Below are 24,128 nucleotides of genomic sequence, written 5' to 3'. Positions count from 1 at the left end.
CCCTGACTGGGAATTGAACCTGCGACACTTTGTTCGCAGCCCATGCTCAATCCACTGAGCTATGCCAGCCAGGGCACTATTATTTAATTTAAATTTTACAATTATGACATTATCATGAAATGGAGTCACTTACTAAAATAATCATATTTATTTTTTAAATGGGAATAAATAAAGGAACTACACTATGAATGGTTATTTATCATCTCTCAAGTACTTATTCTGTGCTATGATCTATGTTAAGGGTTTTATATAATTTAATTATATTAGTCTGAAGAAAATATTTTGTTTATACCTTAATTCTTTCATAAAACTTACCACATAGGTGAGGAAATAAAGTCACATAAAGATCAAACTACTCCTAAGGTCACACAGCTAAGAAGCACTGGAACTGATACCAATGTCCATGGTTGTAAACAATTCATCACAGTGCCTTTTTAGAAAAGTGCTTGATATATAAAAGACAATTAAGATGTCTATTGGATGTGTGAATAGCCTTAGTGGTATTATTGTGAATTCTATGTGACTGGATTATAGAGAGAAGAGTTAGTAAAACAAAGCATGAGCATTTTCTAATTTATGTGCCTTTAGAATAACAGGCGATATACCCTTAATCAGCTATATGTTTTTAATACTTACAGTCATATAATATCTAATTGCCTAGACATCCATAATTCTAATTTTTTGACAGAGTTAAGTCTAATTTAGGCTAGTATAAATCAGTAGTATCAAGAGTCTGGAATTCAACAATCATAATAAATTTGAGCCTATCTTTAGCATAATGGAGTTGAAGTTATGTGTTCACTTTTGTTAGGGCTTTTCCCCACTTCTAACAAGCAAAAAATTATACTTTTTCAGTAAGCTATTCTCAAGAATCCAAACATTTGGAAACACAGTAGGTGAAATAACAGTCACAGAAGAGTGAGAAAATTGAGGTGTCCTTTCCTACTTAATATGAACACTACACTAGGTGGTCTGTGAAATGGAATTTGAAAGTAAAAGAAAACCTACATAACAAAAAGAAATGGACAACTGAATAAAGAAAGAGAGAGAAGCCAGAGGAAACAATAATTTGACCAAATATTGCTTGGCATGAAGACCTAGTAGCTCTCAAACCTGGATTTAACTGTGTAAAGAAAAACAATTCAATTCAACTAAAGCAGTATCGTAGGATGAGCAAGAAAAGGCACATCACAGATCTCTATGAGCTCAGTGCATCATACTAGCATGCATTGTGTGCACACACATAAATACACAACCATCTAAAGGTTATCAGATTTGAGTCTTATTTTATGAAGAAACTTATTTCAATAATTAACTATGACATTAATTGGCTACTTCTTAGCAAAAGTAGCTAGAAAATCAATTGTGACATGTTCTAAATCTTTTGTTTTTAGTAGAACAAAAGAAAACTGAACATAAAGCAATGAAACAATCCAGGATACAGCAAGTATAACATAATGTAAATGCTTAATAACAATATAAGTCTTTTGCTTTTCACACATTTTTTTGTGTTCATTTCCATGTTATCCTCTCAATAACCCTGTAAGGTCAAGTTGTCTTATTCCTCCCACTCTATTCATCCACCCATTCATCCATCCAACCATCCATCCTCCATCCTTCATTCATCCAGTGATTTATTTTTATTAATTCATTAATAAATGCATCTATGCATTAATTCATTGAATACATGTTTAATAAACTTGACTTCTGGCCAATATGGAGGCATAGGTAGACACACGTGCCTCCTCGCACAACCAAGATAGGGATAACAACAATTTAGAAACAGAATAACAACCAGAACTGACAGAAAATTGAACTGTATGGAAGTCGGACAACCAAGGAGTTGAAATAGACACCTTCATCCAGACTGGTAGGAGGGGCGGAGTGGGGCAGCTGGCCAGAGAGGGGCCGCTGGCCAGAGAGGGGCCGCGTGGCACAAAGAGCATTGAGATCAGGCACATAAGACCACAGCAGGAGGACCCTGGGTGCGAAAGCGGCAGCTGGCAAACCCTGGCCGAGGGGTGGCAACTGGCAGACACAGTGAGGCGGCGATTGTGAAGCAGGGTGCTGTGCGCAACCCAGGATCCCAGTGCTAGGAACTAGAGCCTTGGAGCACTGATTGAAAACACCTGTGGGGGGTTGCGGCCCAGGAAGAGACTCCCAGCCTCACAGGAGAGGTCGTTGGAAAGACCCACAGGGTACACAAGCCCACCCACATGGGAATCAGCACCAGAAAGGTCCAGTTTGCTTGGGGGAAGCTGTGAAAGGCTCTGAAGTCCACAAGAGCAGAGCAAGCGCCATTGTTCCCTCTCGGACCCTGCCCCCACATACAGTGTCACAACCCAGAGGCATGGGTTGCCCTGCCCTAGAGAACACCTAAGGCTCTGCCCCTCATATGTAACAGGTGCAAGCAGACCCCCCCCCCACAAACAAAAGATGGCTCAACAGAAGAAGAAATGAAAGCTCCCAAAACCAATCCTTTTAAGCAACCAAGAGATAGCCAACCTATCAGATGCACAGTTCAAAACACTGGTGATCAGGATGCTCACAGAATTGATTGATTTGGGTTGCAAATTAGATGAAAAAATGAAGGCTACAATAAGAGAAATGAAGAAAAACACACAAAGAACAAATAGTGATGGAAAGAAAGCTGGGTCTCACATCAATGGAGTGGACCAGAAGGAAAAAAAAAACATACAATCAGAAAAGAATGAAGAAATAAGAATTCAAAAAAAAAAAATGAGGAGAGTCTTAGGAACCTCCAGGACATCTTTAAACGATCCAACATCTGAATTTTAGGGGTACCAAAAGGAGAAGAGGAAGAATGAGAAATTGAAAACTTATTTGAGCAAATAATAAAGGAGAACTTCCCCATTCTGGCAAAGGAAATAGACTTCTAGGAAGTCCAGGAAGCTCAGAGAGTCCCAAAGAAGTTGGACACAAGAAAAAACACACCAAGGCACATCATAATTACATTAGCCAAGGTAAATATGAAGGAGAGAATCCTAGAAGCAGCAAGACGTAAGGGGACAGTAACCTACAAAGGAGTTCCCATCAGACTGTCAGCTGATTTCTCAAAAGAGACCTTCCAGGCAAGAAGGGGCTGGAAAGAAATATTCCAAGTCATGAAAGACAAGGACCTACATCCCAGATTGCTCTATCCAGCAAAGCTCTCATTTACAATGGAAGGGCAGATAAAGTGCTTCTCAGATAAGGTCAAGTTAAAGGAGTTCATCATCACCAAGCCCTCATTTTATGAAATGCTAAAGGGACTTATCTAAGAAAAGAAGATAAAGAAAAGACATGTATAGTAAAAGGACAGCAAACTCACAAATATTAACAATCACACCTAAAGCAAAACCAAAAGAAACTAAGTAAACAATTAGAACAGGAACAGAACCACAGAAATGGAGGGCACATGGAGGGTTAGCAGCAGGGGGGTGGGAGGAGGAGAGAGGGGGAAAAGGTATAGAGAATAAGTAGCATAGAATGTAGGTTGAAAATAGATAGGGGGAGGCCAAGAATAGTACGGGAAATGTAGAAACTAAAGAACTTATAAGTATGACACATGGACATGAACTAAAGGGGGAAATGTGGGTGGGAGGGGGGTACAGGGTGGAGGGGAGAGAAGGGGGGAAATGGGACAACTGTAATAGCATAATCAATAAAATATATATTAAAAAAAAAGAAAAGAATAAAACTGGATTAGAAGTAAAAAAAAAAAAGAAAAAGAAGATAAAAAACATGTATATTGAAATGACAGAAAATTCACAATTAATTAACAACTACACCTAAAACAAAACAAACTAAGCAAACAACTAGAACAGAAACAGAGCCACAGAAATGGAGATCACATGGAAGGTCATCAACAGGAGAGTGGGAGGAGGAGAAAGGGGGAAAAGGTATGGAGAATAAGTATCATAGATGGTAGGTAGAAAATAGACAGGGGGAGGGCAGAATAGAATGGGAAATGTAGAAGCTAAAGAACTTATGACACATAGACATGAACTAAAGGGGGGAATATGGGTGCGAGAGGGTATGCAGTGTGGAGGGGAGTGAAGGGGGGAAATGGGACAACTGTAATAGTATAATCAATAAAATATATTAAAAATGTTTAATAAACTTTATACCATAGGCATTTTGCTGGTTATACTACATACTACATGTAGTATACTGGGTATACTACAGTGAATGGAATTGACAAATTACTGGTCATTGTGGAGCTCACAATATAAAAGACATATAAGCAAATAATATACACTTACAAATTGTAACAAGTGTTTCTGAAGGAAAACAATAAGTATTTAGAAGTAAGAGAATCCCATTGGGAAGTACTTGTGGACAGAGAAGACATCTCTAGAAAGGGAACATTAAGTTGAGATGTAAAGACAAAAAGAATCAGTCATTCAGTATGTGATAAATGTTCCAAGTATATGAAACAGTGATTGCAAAGGGACTAATGTAGGAAGTCCTTGGAGCTTAAAGTGAAAGAAAACCATTACTGTTAGTGCCAACAATTGAGGGTAAGACTGTCATGTCATGAACTAAAGGAGACAGGCAAAAGCCACTTCATACAAGGATTTGAAGACATTGTTTCACAAAGTGTGAAGTGCATTCTTCCTTAGTGCAATGAAAAGCCCTTAAACGGTTTTAAGTAAAGGAGGAGAGTAAGATGATTACATTCATATTTTTTTTCAGATTACTTGGGCTGATGGATGAATAGTGGCTCATTGAAGGAGGGGTAGATAAAAAAAGAAAAAGTTATTTTTTTCTTTTTTAAATTCATTAGGGTAACATTAGTTACTCACTGCATATAAATTTCAGGTGTACAACTTCATCACAATATCTGTATCTTCCATTGTGTGTTCACCTCCCAAAGTCTAGCATCTAATCTTGTTGATATAATCCAACTAAGAGATGATGGTAGCTTAGACTTTGGTGGTATCAGGATGGAGATAAATAAATTCTACAAACAATTGAAGGTAGATCACACAAGAATGATGATGGATTAAATGTGAAAGGTAATTAAAAGGGAAGAATTAAAGAAAATCTTGAGTTTCTAGTTTAAGCAACTAGGTAAACAGTGAGACAAGGAGAATTGAGGGAGGAACAGGTCTTCCCTGAGGTGAAGGTGATCAAGAGAATCAGTATAACTTCTGTTGTGTTTATCTGTTGAATATCATGTGTTTTAATTTCAAGAACTTCTACTCGCATCTTACATATACTAGGTCCTAGGCTGAGCTCTAAGAAAAGTAAGATTCAGCCACTTTTCACAAAAAGTCAGACTAATGTGGAAGAAAATCAAATGAACATTTAAACATTCTTCCATGTTATAAGTGCTACAATAATCCTGGCAGGGCTCAAGGAGAACCTGGAGGTTGACAGAGGCTTCAAAGACAACACTTAGATTGGTCTAAAAAAAGTCATCCTTTTCATTGACACAGCTAAGGATGTTCACCCATATATTTTATTACATAAAACCATATATAAAACAAGAAATTATGTCCTTGCCGTAAGTTCCCAGGATAGAATGTCCTATATTTGACAGATGCTTAATAAACTCTTTCAATATTCATAAGCCCTTAATTATCCCTTAACCCTGCCCCCATTATGGGCACAGTGTTCTATTAAGCATTGTGGAGCCATGTTCCCTGTCCTTGAGTTGCTCTCTTCTTTGGCTGAGATTCAACGTGTGTGTATAACAGAGCCACAGAATCATGCCAATATGAAACAAGTCAGTTGATGTGAAGTGATAGAGGCTGCCTCTGTATGACAGCTGAGAGAATTTAAAACACAGAGACTGCACTGTGGAGTGGGTCTAGTCAGAAAACTTCTGCTACAGGGCTAAACATTCAATTGCCCTCTAAAAGCCATTCTCGTGTCTAGGCAGCCTCATTTCTCTGGCAATCTCATCCTCCGATTTTCTGTAATGATAGTTTCAACAGCTGACACCCTCCTCTTCCCAATTCTCCTCTTACTCTCAGCAAGTGGCTTCTCTCCCTATTTCACAGAGTAAACAGAAGCCATCAGACTGGATTCCTCTTGATTCCCCACCATAAACATGCAAACATACTGATATCTTGACACATACGTACTTACATATTAGAGGCCAGCTATGGCACACTGTCTTTGGATCTCACCCACTTCCACCTTCTCAGGCATCATTTACATTGATTAGGCATTCTCTATTATATATTGAACCTCTTGCTCTAACAATAACCCCCAGCAGTATTTTTCAATGAGCCATAAGATTTTACTATTCTAAAACATATATTGTAAGCATTCTATCTCTTCAACCCCTCTTCCATCCCTACCACTTTAATGAAGCTACTCTATCAATGACTTCTTTGATGTATTATTTATTGGAACACCTCTCAGTCCCTAACTCAGTTGGTTTCTTAGACATATAAGCTTTAAAGTATTCTCATTTTCACCCACAAAAACAAAAACTTTCTTGACCTTGAGTCTCTTACCAGCTACCAACCTCCCACCCATCTTCATAAGCAAACTAGACATCTCTCCTTATGTCTTAAAGGTTCTTTAAACTTAACTTGTCCAGAATGGATTTCATGATCCTCCTATTACACCTAAATTGAACCTTTTCTAGAACTCCTAAGCTCAGTAAATGATACTTGTATGTACTGTTTCATGCAAGCCAGGGAACTAGGAGTCGTCTCTGACACTTTCCTTCCTCTTACCACTCCCACGTGCAGTTAATCCCCATGTCCTGGGGATTACTCTTAACTACATAGTCTTAACTACATCCTATCTGTTCAGGTTTCCCCATCTCTACCAACACCCTATTTGTGCTACCACTATCTTTTGCCTGGACTTCTGCAAAAGCTTCAAAACTAGTTTTTTTGTTGTTTTGCTTTGTTTTTAACTATAACTTTTCCTTTCATTCTCCCACCTCATATCCACATAGCAGCCACAGTGATGATTACAAAATTCAAATATGACCACATTACTCAATCTTATCCCTTCTTTCCAATTACTTAAAATACTTCACTGAAATCCTAAACATCATCTCGTTCATGTCTCCCTCCCCAATCCCTTTCCCTACCAAACTTCCTCTAATGTATTCTCTGCACTTCAGCCATATTGGCCTTATGGCTCCTTAGAAAGGGCACTTTCCTTTCTGCCATAGAATTTTGTAGCTGTAGTTTCTCTGCCTGAATACATCCCCTCACTTCTCTGCTTTTGAACCCACTTTTCCAATTTAAGCTTAATTCGCATTCCCTTAAGGAAGCCAACCCATACCTCCCTCTCTACATCAATGCCTTCTCAAATGCACTCCCAGTTTACCCAGGATTTATGAATATGTCCTCTGCAGCTCTAATCAAAACTACAACTTTATCTTTACTTGTGTGATTCTTTAACTTATTGCTGCTTCCTTCTTGAGGTCAGGCACTATGTGTGTTTTCTCACACTATAAGTTTATAGGGCCTAGTATAGTGCCTGAAATATAGCAGGGATCCTGTAGATATTTATGGAATGAATGAAGAGGGAAGGGAGGAAAGATAGATACATGGATTTGGATGAGCAGGAAAAATGGTGGTGGGCTACAGAAACCTCAGGCTTTTTTATATAACATGTGGAGACGATAAACTAGCTAGCTACAGGTAAGAGTATAGTTCTGATAAATAAAAATTTCTCTTTTCCATTGTTGTTTTCTTTAAACAGTTAGTGGTAAGAAGGACATTTCTCTTCATTTACAAAAGGCCACATTTCTACTGCCAGCTTCAGTCACAGGCCCATCAGATGCCTGTACATGGAGATTTGGTGGGTGGTTTGGGCTAATTCTGTCTACATAGTACAAGGCCACAGAAAGCAGAGAAAGTCCCCAAAGTAGGGATTTGTGGGCAATAAGGGGTAATTTTCTATCCATTTTATAACTGTGTGAGATGTCCTTACACTCTGTACAATAATTTGCTCTGTTTAGGGATGACCTTGTAACTAGTTTTATCATCTGTTTGACTTAGTATGTTATTTTTCAGCAACATAAATGCAAGGATAGCCACTTATTTTAAAAAATGAACTTTCAGAAAAAGTACTCTAAACAGTGGAGGAAAAGCAAGTCAGTCAGTATTTCTGAACAACACCATATATCAAAAGAGGAGAAAATGAACAGTGTGCTGGAGTTTTATGTATGTCAACTCAATCAATCCACACACATGGCTTAAAGAGGTGAACAAATTTTCCCAAATTAAGTAATCAGTGGAGATAGCACTCCAACAGACTTCCAGGTGACTCCAAAGTCCATGCTCTTTCCAGTCCACTACTTCAAATAGTGCAACCAAAAATAAAGCCTAAGTATCCTGATCCTCCAGCACAGTGTTGGAGAAGACTGTATTCTCTCCCACAGCCCAGTTTCCTTTCCAGATAGTGTGGGCTGTCCTCATGCATAAGGAGCTGCAAAAGATGGGATTCTTTTGTTGGAATCTTATAGGTCTTCCTATAGATCTCAAGCTTTCAGAGAGGTATGAGACTTCCATTCCATGTATACACTAGAAAACTGTGTTTGAAGAAAGACTTTGGACATTAAGTTTTAGCTCAGAATGCAATTTTGCCTCCAAGTTATAAATAGAGTACAATTTTTTAATAAAAATGCTGACACAATCCAAAGAACAGTGGTGTATGACCAAATGCATTGCACAAACAAAATGATTCTTCCAACAAAGTATTAACATCTTCAAAGAGAAGATATTTATAGGATGTGTTGTTTAATTAAGTTGTGGATACTAAATTATGCAAAATTTTTACTTTACCGAAATGCAATCTAAAATAGCCATCAAGATTGATTAGCATCTCTCTCTAGTAAGTTAGAGATTTAGCCAATCCAGACTTGCAAATAAAGTACTTGTTCTGAGTTGGTTGAAAATATATGGGTCAGTAAATAAAATAGTCAAATGTTTGTATCAACTTTTCTTCATCACTATAGTGAAAGAATGGCTATTATAAAACCTGCTCCTTTTCCACCCACTCCAATCATGCTCAAGTTTAGGGTTTTGATTAGCTGAATTGTTATCCTTTTTGTTGCTGAACCCCCCAAAATGGAGGCTGGATGGGGCTGTTTTTAGGAGGCAGTCATGGGACAATGCTGCCTGCTTCCAACAAGACCTCCTTGAGGAGCTGGAACAATTACTGTCACATAGCTGTGTCAAGTGTTGCTATAAGTTTTCCCCAGGCAGAAGTTTGTCCAAACATTTTGTACAATTCCATAGTGGCCTGGGGAAGCTGGAGGCTGCTTCAAGAAGTTTGGCATCGACACTTGCTCTGTATTGGTCGTTGGCTGTGGCTACAGAACTGGCCTTGTGGAATAGCTTCCCTTGTTTGGAGTAGCTGAGCCTAAATCTAACAAGACAAGCCTGAGCAAGGGCTGAACACAATCAAAAGAGCAAGAAAGAGTCAGCATAGTAAGCAGGTACAAAAAAATCTTTGGCAAGAATGCCTCCATATCTTTTTTTTATATATATAATCCAGTCATTTAAACAACATTTTTTTTGTTGTTTCTTCCTGGAATTTCTAGGTCCATTATAAATAATTTGCAATGTAACAAAAAACACAAAGAAAACATGCTTTTAAAGGCCTGTAATCATTACCACTCAATTATTATCTATTCATATGCTACATGGCCTTCCATTTAAATAACAAAAATGTTATTTAATACACCCACCCCTGAATATTGTTATAGGACAAGGTCCTGTAGTATACATGTGCAGTATGAGGTTTTCAAGGCAGGATTATTCACTCAGAAAAGCTGTCACTCATGACTCATATCTGTAGCTGGTCTATCAACAGCCACCAACACCCAAATCAAGAGCATTTGATGGTGTCTGTAGTTGTTCGACAGTGATATAACACATCAAAGAGAATATGATAGCTAGGAAGAGGTACTCAGGAGTGTTCATAAGACATGCATTAACTTTGTTTCTTGAAAAGGAGGGGAGATTCCAGCATAACTGCATTGGATGTGGTACTCCATAACCAAACCAATCATATATGTTTCAGAGGCTCTTTAACCACACAGTGCTGGAAACCTTCCTCCTAACATACTTTTCAAGGGCAAAGATAGCCAAAAAATACAATGAAGGTTCTGAGTTCAGAAGTAACTTTCAAAGATATAGAAATTATAATAGAAATTACCATAAGAAAAAATCAAACCTTTATGTTTTTTAAAAGAATAGCTTGCCCTGGCCAGTGTGGCTTGGCTGGATGGGCATTCTCCCATAGACTGGAAGGTTGTGGGTTCAATATCCAGTCAAGGCACATGCCTGGGTTACAAATTGGTTCCCAGTTGAGACAAGCAAAAGGCAACCAACCAGTTGATGTTTCTTTCTCACATTGATGTTTCTCTCCCCTCTTTCACCCTCACTCTTTCTCTCTTTAAAATCAATGAGGATGTCCTTGGGTGAGGATTTAAAAAAATAATATTAACTTATTTAAACATTCAAATTTCATACCTTTTGATTACATCCTACACTGTTCAGAGGCAAGTAAAATGTAGGCCAAGCTGTCTGAAAGTTCATTGCTAGAATGCTTTTGTGGAACAAATATTGATCTTAAACTGTAACCATCTTCAGTTCTCTAGTGTTGAAAATAATAATTATTAATAACAAAATTAACATATTAGACTATATACTATGTTCCAGGCACTGATTGAGGTATATAGCATATATTGTCTTTAAGTTTGAAAATAATCTTGCAAGATAGGTATCTATTATTATTATTATTATTTCACAAATGAGAAAAGTGAGCTTACTTACTCAGGTTCATATGGCTAGTGAGAGAAAAGAGATCCCACCAAATTCTAACTCCAAATGCCCCTACTACTTTACAACACTACCTCCTTAAGTCATGAGTGAATAGTTAGGTGGGAAGAATGTTAACCACCACTGAAATGCCCATGCAATACCAATACGTGTGAATGTCTCACAACTGTTAAAAATCAGCGGCAGTACAAAACCCAAGGCAACTCTCCTTTTACAAATCATCAGAACTTCCAGTTTTGCAGTCAGTTTCTTGCACTCCCTTGCCACCTTTGTGGTGGACACCAACTCAAACCACTACTTGAGTTCCTCACATTGGAGAAGAGAGAAATTCACCACCCCAGAGGTCTGTGCAAGTTGAAACAGGCCAGAAGTCTGCTCATCAGTCAGAATCACCAAAGAAAGTGTTCACAAACATGAATCTACTAGAGAATTAAAGTTTATCCTCTAAAGTATGTTTTGTATTCTGAACATTTTAAAATTTGCCATATTTTTAGTAGCCATAATTATAAGTCACCAGGGTGATTCTTCTCCAAAGAAATCTGTGAACATAATTTTAGTTTTTTATGTGTTGACTTATGGCCAATATTTATGAACATCATTTAAAATATCAAGTTGTTATGTACCAATACCCCACCACTGAATTACATCATAGAGTTTAAGGGCTTGTGCTCACTTTTTTTTTAATATATTTTGACTATGCTATTACAGTTATCCCATTTCCCCCCTTCACTCCCCTCCACCCTGTACACCCTCTCCCACCCACATTCCCCCCCTTTAGTTTATGTCCACGTGTCATAAGTTCTTTAGCTTCTACATTTCCCATATTATTCTTACCCTCCCCCTGTCTATTTTCTACCTACCATCTATGATACTTATTCTCCATACCTTTTCCCCCTCTCTCCTCCTCCCACTCCCCTGTTGCTAACCCTCCATGTGATCTCCCTTTCTGTGGTTCTGTTCCTGTTCTACTTATTTGCTTAGTTTCTTTTGGTTTTGTTTTAGGTGTGGTTGTTAAATAATTGTGAGTTTGCTGTCATTTTACTACACATTTTTTTAATCTTCTTTTCTTAGATAAGTCCCTTTAACATTTCATAAAATAAGGACTTGGTAATGATGACCTCCTTTAACTGGACCTTATCTGAGAAGCACTTTATCTTCCCTTCCATTCTAAATGAAATCTTTGCTGGATAGAGCAATCTGGGATGTAGGTCCTTGCCTTTCATGACTCAGAATACTTCTTTCCAGCCCCTTCATGCCTGTCAGGTCTCTTTTGAGAAATCAGCTGACAGTCTGATGGGAACTCCTTTGTAGGTTAGTGTCTCCTTATCTCTTGCTGCTTCTAGGATTCTCTCCTTCATTTTTACCTTGGCTAATGTAATTATGATGTGCCTTGGTGTGTTTTTTCTTGTGTCCAACTTCTTTGGGACTCTCTGAGCTTCCTGGACTTCCTGGAAGTCTATTTCCTTTGCCAGAATGGGGAAGTTCTCCTTTATTATTTGTTCAAATAAGTTTTCAATTTTTGATTCTTCCTCTTCTCCTTCTGATACCCCTAAAATTCAGATGTTGGATCATTTAAAGATGTCCTGGAGGTTCCTAAGCTTTTCCTCAGTTTTTTGAATTCTTATTTCTCCATTCTTTCCTATTTGGTTGTTTCTTTCTTCCTTCTGGACTCCTCTATTGTTTTGAGTCCCAGTTTCCTTCCCATCACTATTGGTTTCCTGTGCATTTTCTTCATTTCTCTTATTATAGCCTGCATATGTTCACCTAATGTGTGACCAAAATCAACCAATTCTGTGAGCATCCTGATCATCAATGTTTTGAACTGTGCATCTGATAGATTAGCTATTTCTAGGTTGCTTGAAAGGATGAGTTCTGGGGCTTTGATTTGTTCTTCTGTTTGAGCTATCTTTTTTTTCTTTTTTCTTTTTTTGGTCTGGTTGCACCTGTTACAGTAAGGGGCGGAGCCTTAGATGTTCACCAGGGTAGGGCACCCCAGTAGCTGGGTTGTGACGTTGTATGTGGGGGCGGGGTCGAGAGGGAACAATGGCAGTTGCTCTGTTCTCCATGGGACCTCAGTCCCCTCTGCTGCTTCCCCCAAGCAAACTGGGCCCATCTGGTGCCAATTCCCATGTGGGTGGGCTTGTGCACACCATGGGACCTTCCAAGGACCTCCCCCGTGAGGATGGGTGTCTCTCCATGAGCCTCAATTCCCACAGATGTCCTTAGTCAGTGTCTTAAGGTTCTATTTCCCAGCACTGGGATCCTGGGTTACGTGCACTGCCTTGCTTTACAATCACCACCTCACTGGCTCTGCTGGTTGCCACCCCTGGGCCAGGGTCTGCCAGCTGCCGCCTGCACACTCAGGGTCCACCTGCTGCAGTCCTGCATGCCGTGGACACTTTATGTGCCCCCCCACCATGTCTTACATGCCAATTCCACTACTGTCTGCTCTCCTGGCCACGGCCCAACCCAAGCCTGGCTGCTCCTCTCCACCTCTCCTACCAGTCTGGATGCATGGGTCTGATTCAACTTCTTGGTTGTCCAACTTCCATTCAGATCAATTTTCTGTCATTTCTGGATGTTATTCTATTTCTAAATTGTTGTTGTCCCTATCTTGGTTGTGTGTGGAGGTAGGGTGTATCCACCTATGCCTCCATCTTGGCCAGAAGTCCTTGTGCTCACTTTTAATCCTTTTTTCTCTACTGATGGCTGTCACTTCCCATGGCTGCTAACAAACCAGGCTTTCATAATGTCTCCTATTAAATTTCAATACTCTTCCTCTAATTATCTGGATCTTCCAATAGATTAGGTAATAAGTAGCCATAATTATTAGAAATTTATCTAAATAGGCTCAGAAATAAGATATTATGGATCTCTCATGTTCAAATACATGTGTCTGAGAAATATTAAGAAGCCCAGAGTGAGGCAATAAATAGATAGATACTCTAAAATTAGTTGTGACCAGGAAATACCAATTTAGTCCATGTAAATATCATTTTTGTTTTTATTTCTAAATGATTTGATTCTCACTTTATACTACATATTAAGGTTGCTTAATGCTAAACAAGTAAAATGTTGTTCAGTACCTGTAGCTGAAGCTCCTTCAAATTGGTGTCAGAACAAATGCTCAGTTCTTCCAGGAATTTTTCTGGAGAGTGAGACAAAGCCATTGCACTGGAAAGTCCATCAGTCCATCACAGTATAGCATTTTCTATTCTCAATAATTTATAAATTATTAAATCAACATATTCTATACTAGTATGCCTCTAGTGAACCTGTGAAAAGTAATGCTGTAGCTTTTAACTCTGTCATGGAACAATCCCTCATAGAACAGTTCATATGCAATTCCTACAGCAAATGATGAAACCAAGAAGAGGGAAGATAGAGCCTAACAACCCACCTGAATAAAACCCGTTATTATTAAAATCCCTTTAACTCTCAATGGAAGAACATAACTAAACTTCTAAATAGTCAAGTTTATGACTCTCTTCACATGGTTATCTACATGGCCTTCTTTTTCAAATAAATCAGGTAACATTGGAGATGCTGATAATACTGTGAAGGAAGACCTTCGAATGTGCTACTGTGCTACCAAGATGTTGCCCGACGTTGCAATGCATAGCGTCCAGACAGTACCTGCCATGACACAAGACACAGCTACTGAAAAACCAGTCTCTTGTAACTTAATTGTTTTCCACAGCAAACTTAAGAGCAATAGTTTGCTCATGAGAGATGGTAAACAATTTCAGAACCAGGATCAGGTTGGTTACCCAAAGGACTTGTCTGTCTGCCCTGCATGTTGGTTATCTGATGCCCACCCCCCCAAAATGCACTTCTCTGAGATTCAATTTTCTCATCTGTCAAACAAGAAAAGAGCTATCCTTTGGCAAACTCAGGTGAAGATTATGAGTAGGTATATTGTGCTTTCAGGAATCCTAGAAAAATCCTGCTTAGTGTTCTCAGTGGAAGGTTAAGGCATACTTTCAGTATTTTAAAATCCCAGGTGTTAAAAATAAGTATCAACACAAACAAATAAAAATCCCCCATTCATGATAAAACCACCTGACAAACTATGAATAGAAGGAAACTCCCTAAACCTGATAAAAGGCATCTATAAAAAATACTCACAGCTAACATCACAGTTAATGATGAAACACTGAATACTTTCCCCTAAAATCATAAACAAAACAAGAAAGTATACTCTTGGTAATTCTATGTAATATTGTACTGAATATTCTAGACAAGGCAATTGGGCAAGAAAAGGAAATAAAAGGCATCCAGATTAGAAAGGAAGAAATACTACTCTCTTTTTGCAGATGGCATGATCTGGTATATAGAAAATCCTAAGGAATTGACTGAAAAGCTATTAGAACTAATAACTTTTACAAGGTTGCAGGGTAAAAGGTCAACAATAACAAAAAAACCTGACTGCATTTTCATACACTATCAATGACCAATTCAAAAATGAAATTTAGAAAACAACCAAATTTATAATGACATTAACAATTTTACCATAAAATGCTTGGAAATAAATTTAACAAAAGAAATATAAAACTTGTACTCTAAAAACTATAAAATATTGTTGGAAAAAATAAGGAAGACCTAAATAAATGGAAAAATACCCATGGGATCAGAAAGTTTAAGATGGTAATATTCCTAAAAATGATATACAGATTCAATGTAATCTCTATCAAAATCTCAGCTGGCCTTTTTGTGGAAATTGATAAGCTAATTCTAAAATTCATTTAAAAATGCAAGAGACCAGAATAGCCAAAACAATCTTCAAAAAGAACATAGTTGAGTATGCACATTTCTTGATTTCAAACTTATTACAAAGCTACAGTAATCAAGACAGTATGGTACTGGCATAAGATAGCCATACAGATCAATGGAAATACAACTGGAAGTCCATAAAGAAACTCTAACATTCTTAGATATGATACCAAAAGCACAAGTGGCAAAAAAAGAAAAGATAAATTGAACTTCAACAAAATTTAAATTTTTGTGCTTCAAATAACACTATCAAAAAGTAAAAAGACAATCCACAGAGTGGCACAAAAGATTTAAAAATTATATATATAATAAGGGATTTGTATCAAGAATACATAGAGAACTATACATCTCAAAAATTAAAAGAACCCTCCAAATTAAAACTAGGTAAAGAATGTGAATAGGCATTTATTACATAAGTACATGAAAATATACTTAATAGACATTTAGAATAGAATGTGAATAGTCATTTATTACATAAGTACATGAAAATATGCTCATCACTAATAATTATGGAATTGCAATAAAAACCTCAAAGGAATACATCCCTTCATACCCACTAGGATGACTATAACAAAAAGATCAATAATAACAAATGTTGGTGATGTGGAAATGATAATAAATGATGAGGATGTAGAGAAATCGAAACCCTCATACCTTGCTGGTGGGAATGTAAAATAGCACAACTACTTTCAAAACAGTATGGCAAATCCTCAAAAGTTAAACAGAGTTACCATAGAACCCAGCAAGGCCACCCCTAGGTATACATCCAAGAGAATCAATAACTTGCATGTAAATATTCATAGTAGCACATTCACAATTTTGAAAGAGGGAAAACAACCCAAGTGTCTACCAACTGATGAATAAACAAAATATATATCCATACAATGAAGTAGTACTTGGCAAGATAAAGTAATGATGAATAAATGCATACTACAATAACATGGATGAACCTAGAAAAAATTATGCTAAGTGAAAGAAGCCAGCCACAAAAGGCCATACATTGTATAATTCCATTTATAGGAAATGTGTAAAATAAGCAAGTAAATTTGCTTATTTTAGTGATTTGCTTATTTTAGTAATAAGTGATTGTGAGGAGCTGAAGGAAGAGGGAATGGGGAGTTACTGCTACTCAGCATACAGTTTCTTTTAAGGTCAGGAAAGTGTCCTAAAAGTGACAGTAGTGATAGTGGCCCAGTTCTGAAAATATACTAAAAATCATTGACTTGTGAATTTCAAATGGTTGAATAATACAGTGTGTGAATTATATCTCAGTAAAGCTGTGAGTAAAAATAAAAAGAACACTGGTAGAAAACAACAATAACAAAATGTCCCAAATACGCAGAGCAAGAGTGTCGTGAGGATTTACACTAATTCTACGTTCCACCAAATCTTTGGCTGCACGGCATAGAAGAGAAGGTGGGAAGAGGAAGGTGAACACTGAGGCCCCAAAATCTATCAATTTGGGTGAAGAGGGAATTCTAGGGAAAATGGAAAGGTCCATAAAGAGGCTGCTGGGGATGCAGACATGAACTTTGCTGACTTCAGTGTTACTGTGGGTCTATCTTTTGCTCCCAGATGGCTAACTACTGTTCCTTCATTTAGCTTCTCAGATCTTGACAGCAAACTCAGAATCTGCAACCTTCACCTCTTTACCCAGGGCACGCAAGGGGCATGTTTGCATGTTCCTGGTCTATCCTCTGTGTTGTGTTTGTGTGTGCTAGGAATGCCATTTCATCTCTTCTGTGAACTAATGAACCCCCTTACCCAATAAATACTGTAGATTCCCTTTTTGGACATGTTTCAAAGATCAGTGTAGCAAAATTATTTGACGTGAGTAGTGTAGTTCCCAGGCCCTCCTTCAAATCCAAGGTACCTGAAGTGCCAGAAGAGAGTAAAAGAAAAAGGAATGTGCCCTGCGTCAATCTACTCTTCCTCATTCTTTCCTTGATTTTAAAGCCAAAATTGGAATCAGAGCCATTCCACAGAGCTCACATTTCTTAAAGTGTTTTGTGATTTTTCTGAGATAATTTCCCCTATGGATTCTTTTCTAACACCATGGCTATCCCCATAAGGCCAGACACCTCTAATCCCGGGGCAGACCAATTTAAGATCTGCAATTTTCCATAATTTTCCTAAAACTGTGATCATCTGATAATGTCCTGACTTTTTGTTCTATAATGGGACCATCGATGGTATGAAAACCTTGCCCTAAAAAATAAAAATTGTATCTAGTCTTTGGAAAGACAGTGCTCAGCAAAGCCATCATGGGTGTGATTTCCCAGCAACAGAGTTAGCCCAGGGGATGTTGTGTTCACAGGAACTCTGGAAATTTCCAAAGAGCAGACACAATGGTATTTATTTTATGACTGGTTTAGATGTTTTTAGTACCATGTCCAGCTATTTATGTGAGCTGTATAGAAAATGAGGTCATGCAATAACATGTAGAGGAAAAAAGTGGAGGAGGAGCTACCAAAAAAAGAGGAAAAGACATCCTTTAGGACTTTTACAGAACAGCTAATGCACGTTGTATTAACTGGTTTCAATTAGAGTGAACCATCCCAGCTGTGGGTAATGTGAGAGGGTCTAGGAGAACATGCTGAAACAATTAGCACTTTAAAAGAACATCTCTGCTTTCTTTGAGGACCATCTCTTTTTATTGATTTTCCATAAAAAAGAAAAATTACTTTCATAATCTAGAAAGACATAGTAGGGAAATGTTAAAATGTTTTTTAAATTAGAAGGTGCATCCAGGCCCATTACTCGAAAATGGCCTGATGTTACTCAGAATATAGACATCTCTTGTTAATATGACATTCCTATATCATCAGTTCCTTCCTGCCTGTCAGAGAGAAAACTTTCTTTTTAAGAGCGTCAATATTTCTGCTTTCAAAGTCTCAAAGAGTTGTTGTATATGACCTTCTGGAACTTTTTCCTATCCCAGCCTGTATCTCCTTCTGAGGAAAGAGCCTTTCTAAATAAATTCCCTAAATTAACAGGTTATTGCCTATATTTTTGTGTGTTCTCTTTCATCAATTCATCATGCCCCATCCACTTTCTTCAGGAGTGACTCATCTTTTTTCTTTCTCCCCTCTTACCACTTACCCAAGAAATTGCTATGTCGAGAAACTATGTTAACATGAGCTATGAATTATCTCATGTAAATCTCAAAATATCTGGTCACATGCATAAACTCAGAGAGATTAAGTAAACTGTGCAAGTTCATACAGTTAGTAAGTGGCAGGGTTCATACAGTATGGCAAATCTTATTCAATTCTAAAGCTTATGTATTTAACTATTACCAAGTATTGCATCTTCTGTCTTCAAAATCCATCTTGAGACAACTTTACATTCTGCAAATTTGTAACTTTTTGTATAGACCATTATTAAAGCATATATTACTCAGGATAATGATTATTTACATGTATTATTTTCTGTATACTGGGAGCAATACAAGGTCAGTTACAACACATAATATGTGCTCTGTAAATGTTTCTTGAGTGAGTAAATGAGAGTTGATGTATTCAGAGTACAATGTTCTATTTTGCCAATGCTTACATGATGTAAAAAAAGTATTTCACATATATGTTTATAGGTGAATATTATTTAACAATAGAGATATACAGATATAATGGTATCCATAATCAACTTCATAAGGGCAGGGATTTTATTTTAACCTAACTTTTAGAAACACCTCTCATAGCATTTTTTTTTAATTTCCAGCAAATTAGGGCTGTGCAAACATGCAGGGAAACAAAGCAATTATTCAAGAAAAATCATGTGTATTTATAGATCATATTTCTATTCAGTAAAATCACACATTACAGCCATTTCTTAGTACTGCCCAGTAACTGCCCAGTACTGCCCAGGATTATGTTTGGGGAGTTTCTCAAAGTGATCAAATCTGTGCATAGGCCATACCCATACTGAGTGTTGTGGAGACATGTCCTGAAATGCAGCAGCCACATGAGCCTCCTTCACCTGGTCAAGTCCAAGGTTCATTATTTCCAAGTGTCAGGAACTCTTAGCCTAGTTCACTCCAGATTCAGAGACCTACTTATCTTCCCTGAGTCCCAGAATCTGTGAGTCTCTTCTCATTTGTTTACAAGTGGCAGGGATTCAGGATATCACTGTGTTTACATTCATGATCATCCAAACTAATAAGGCATACCATCCTATTTAATTTAAAGTGTATAGATCAGGAGGGGAACATTCTAATGCTTAAAGTAACCAATACAGAGAGATTGATAAGTAATACAACTGTCATTATTCTCATTGTGAAAAATATTTTATTTATACCTATTCAGGAAGTGTAATTATGCCCAGGTTTCTGTATAATTACTGAAGGTAAAATTTCTATTCAATTTTAACCCCAAACTGTACAGTATAGTTCTGGATAAGAGGAAAAGTCTTCAAAAATACCTCTTGGTTTCATTATTACAGAGGTATAGAGTGTCACACAGACACACACACAAAAAAAGCCTCCAGGAGGAGACTGAGCAAATAGTAATAGAAGCCATTTTCAAGGCAATATTTAACTGGTGACAGGCATTTGCAAAGCAATTTGGAGAGACTTCTTAGGAAAACCAGCGATAAAAGCTCTGCACTTAAAATGAACCTGGGGCAAATGCACACACAAAGACCAAGGCTCTTTTGAAAAAGTAATAAAGCCCAATTATAAGGATACAATCATTCCAGAACATAACACCAAAGAGCAAGAATAGGGCACTGGGGAAAGGAATGTAGGGAAGAATCAATTGAACTTGAATGCATAAGGATAACAAAGACTACCCATTTATTATGAATGTAAGTACGTATTCATTTATTTATAATCTGCTTCAGTCTGTGGAGAATTTGAGACAGACAAGACATTTTCTTAAACACATGAGGCTAAGATATTTTCTATTTCCTAAGAGGTAAAAAAATGGAAATTAATACCAGAACTACTCTATATATCATATGTACATTTTTGTTATATAGATATGCTTGCGCTAACTACATAGTTACCTATATATATATTTTTATTCTATCATGTGGATTAAGTCACTATCAAATTATTATTTTGTCATTTTTATGTACCCAAGCATTGTACATAATCAGATATTTAGAATAAATATACTATTATAAATTATCAGAGTCCCAGTATTCTCAGTGATTCCTTCTGTCTAAGACAACTACCCACTACGTCAGCTCTAGGGGGAGCTCCATAAGTGTTGCTGACTAAGGATAATAATTAAGATGTTTATCTTTTCTCTTTGGTTGCAAATAAGCCCAAGAATATTAAACTCCTTTGAAAAAACAAAATTAAAACAAAATCTAGATAATTTGAGGAGATGAAAATAACTTATTGATTATTAGCAGGTTATTGTGACGTTTTTACAAAACCAGAGACTGGAGTAAGCAAAACCTCAGAAGGGTAGAAATAGGGCAGCTCTAGGGATCTGAACAACTGAGGTTCACAGCATTTTTCCAAACTTTTGTCACTCACATGGTTCAGTACTGCTGACTTCCAGTTTGGTGTTTCTCTAGTAAATTTTCAAATCCCCAGGAGAAAGAGTCCACCTGGGCCAGTTGTGATCAGCTATCTGGCCCTGGGTCAGTCAGTTAAGGCCGGAGACAGACTCGTAACACAGCCCCAAAAACCTTCTGCCATGGATCAGGGTGACTCACAGAGAAAGCAGAATCATTACAGGGTGCCCAACTCCTTCAGAATGCATCTGCCCCACTTGGAAATGGAATTACTAGCAAGAAAGTTGCAAAGGAAAACTATGAAATCACCAGCTTCCAATTCCTCAGCAGAAGCAAGAAGAGAACACCTAGTTTCTGATGCTCTCACCAGAACACACAATGAGAATCAGACTCTAATATTGGCATTTCTGATTAGTGATCTTCATGAAGGGTCTTCAATGTACTCATCTGTTTATTTAGTCCTTAATGTTCTACGAAGGAAGACCTAACCTGGAATTCCTAGATCCAACTCCAAAGTAATAGTGAAAAATTATTTTTAATAATTCAAAACAAAATTCTAACAATAGATTTGCTTGCAATAAGATTGAATAAAGTAACTAAAATGCCAAATTTCTTTTATTTAGAACCAAAATGTTGACTGCAGCTACTAACCAGAAATTCTTACTGGTGTTGCACATGAATGTGTTTTATTAAATGGTAACACTATCTTACTTATCTTTGTAGCCTCAGCAAATGGCATAGCAGCTAAACTGAAGTACTAAATTTATTGATTCATAGTTTAAAAACAAAATTCCTCAAAACACATATTCAATGGTACACTGTGAAGAAAAAAGTACAAAAGGACCCTTGAAGGAGAGAAATGGAAACCACCCACCTAAAAATGTAAAATAGTATATGTGTAATTATTCCACCTCACCAAGAAATGTGGTAATTTACTGAAACTCAGCAAAAAGAAAATAGACAGATTGAAGATTCAGTCACTGAACCACCACTAACAGCTCTTATCATGTACTGGGGATTTATCTCAAGGTAGGCATAAGAGGACCCTGAAGAGTACATGGTCTCCTCAGAGAAACAGACATATAAATCAGTAATTGTGACATAGTACCGTAGATACAGTAAACAAAGTGATTGATGAAAAATAGAATGATTAACACTCATCCTTTCTCTGGCATCAGCAGACTCCCTAAGCAGGCACTGCCCTCTGACCATCTGCTCACAAAAATGTGACATTTTTGTTGTGCAAGTCTCCAGCAAGTCTGGGCTACCTCAACACTGCAGGAATGCCTCCACATTCGGCCTCATCATCTCCCCTTCATCAAAGGTAATCCCACCTTTGCTTCCTTCCCAAGATAAACAAAAACATTCCTTTCACACAATCTGAGTGATGGCTTTCCGGGGCCTGCTGCCCTCTGACAGTCAGAAGTCACACTATGCTAGTCCATCTGCACATTTCATCAGCTTGTACCTCAAAACTAGATGAGGATACATAAGATGTTGCACACCACTTTGCCTGCAAGGAGAGTCAAATGAGGAGAATGTCCAAAAAGTAATATCCAACTCTTTGTCCCCATCACACAAAAATTATTTTATGACAGGCACACTGTCAGTTACAGTATACACAGTTCACAGAGGAACCAATGTCATTTCTATCAGGCACTGTATGTATAAGAGAATATCATACAAATCAGCTACTTTCTTCACTTATGAGCACAGTGTAGTGGAATGAGTTCATGAAAGAAGAGTTAGGGGGTCTGGGATCTATTCCCAGCTTTACAATTGATTCACTGTTGTTACTTTCTTTGCATTTAAATCTTCCATTTGTAACACAGAAATAATGACCTAAAACCTATTTGTTTCTAAGGCACTTGAAAATTCTTTGATGGAAGATTTTACACAAATACAGAGGCCATTATTATACCAGAAAGACTTGAAAATTGTAAATCCGCATACTCATCTCTATTAAGCAGTCAACACAACAATGACAAAAGAGAAAGCATCCTTATCCTAAGGCATCTAAAATCAAGTATTACCGAATAGGCAGCTATTTAGAAAAATATATGTGCAAATATAGTCATTTTACTGACTATCCAAATCTAAATCATCAATAACCCATTTAGATAAATCCTTTGCAAATTACTCCAACTCCCCCTAAAACACATAGACTCCCTAATCAATGGTATTTCTTTCTTAACATGTAGCAACTTCTAAAAAGACATTCTTTCTCCTTTCAAAAGGCTTACTCTACTCTAAAATTTCAGAGAGTATTTCAGCCCATTCCACTAAGGCTGTTTCAAAATGTAGAAATTCCTTCAATCTGGTCAATCTTGGAATAATCAAATAACCAAACTTACAGAACAGTGGTGAACAGGCATCCAAGCAGGGGCTTCCACTGAACAGTTCTGGGCTGGGCATTTGCCTTGGTTTTGCTGCAAATAAGGAAAAAAGATTTTATGTTCTGTATATTATAGGCTACAATATAGATTAATTGGCATGTACATTGCCAATGTGTTTATTATTATATTTATAAGTATACCAGAAGAGTTTGAGTATTTTTTTTGGCGCAGTGCTACAGAAAACTAGGTGTGTGATTTCTATTCTTATCAAGGCATAAGAAATTATCCTTTGTCTTTTGTACTACTCCAAGGACTAGGGTTTTAACACCGGACTCCCTCAGCAGCTGGCCTTTCAGGTCTCTCCGTAGGAACCATTTGAGAACCCTCCAAACCCAAAGGCAGAACTGGTCTCCTCTCCCCCAGGCTTCTAGACAACACTGATCCATGCTGTACCCTTATTAGTATTTCTATCAGTTCCTATGTCAAGGTACAGAAAGATTGGTTTATTAGTCTGCAAGCTAGTGGTGATGATTTTCTCTAGGGCATTTCACAGAACCCCAGAAGGCTGTACAAGATAGATCTTAGAGGCATTTCCTGTTACACCAAAAACTGAGGTGCAAAGAAATGAAACAAGAAGCACAGAGGTTTGACATTCTAAGCTATTTGTCAGGCACTTCTTTTCACATAAGAATTTTATCTCTAGCTAACCTATTCTTTCGTTGTATCTCCCACAAATTCATTTCTAATTGGCCCTTTAGAAAGAATAAAATACTTCCTTTTC

General features: G+C 37.5%; 1 protein-coding gene across 10 annotated transcripts in view; it reads right to left on the bottom strand.

Moving 5' to 3' along the window:
• The window catches only part of DLG2 (discs large MAGUK scaffold protein 2), a 1,904,207-nt gene that overhangs the window by 1,493,414 nt on the left and 386,665 nt on the right, over nucleotides 1-24,128 (bottom strand). For all 10 annotated transcript variants that reach the window (XM_036030125.1, XM_036030122.1, XM_036030121.1 and 7 more), the window contains one exon: nucleotides 23,366-23,440. In XM_036030125.1, the coding sequence (XP_035886018.1) occupies nucleotides 23,366-23,440 (75 nt within the window). The remainder of the gene's footprint in view (nucleotides 1-23,365; nucleotides 23,441-24,128) is intronic.

Source organism: Phyllostomus discolor, chromosome 6 (genome assembly GCF_004126475.2).
Source record: "Phyllostomus discolor isolate MPI-MPIP mPhyDis1 chromosome 6, mPhyDis1.pri.v3, whole genome shotgun sequence".
Classification (NCBI taxonomy): Eukaryota; Metazoa; Chordata; class Mammalia; order Chiroptera; family Phyllostomidae; genus Phyllostomus; species Phyllostomus discolor.
This window is presented reverse-complemented; position numbering and strand designations above follow the sequence as displayed.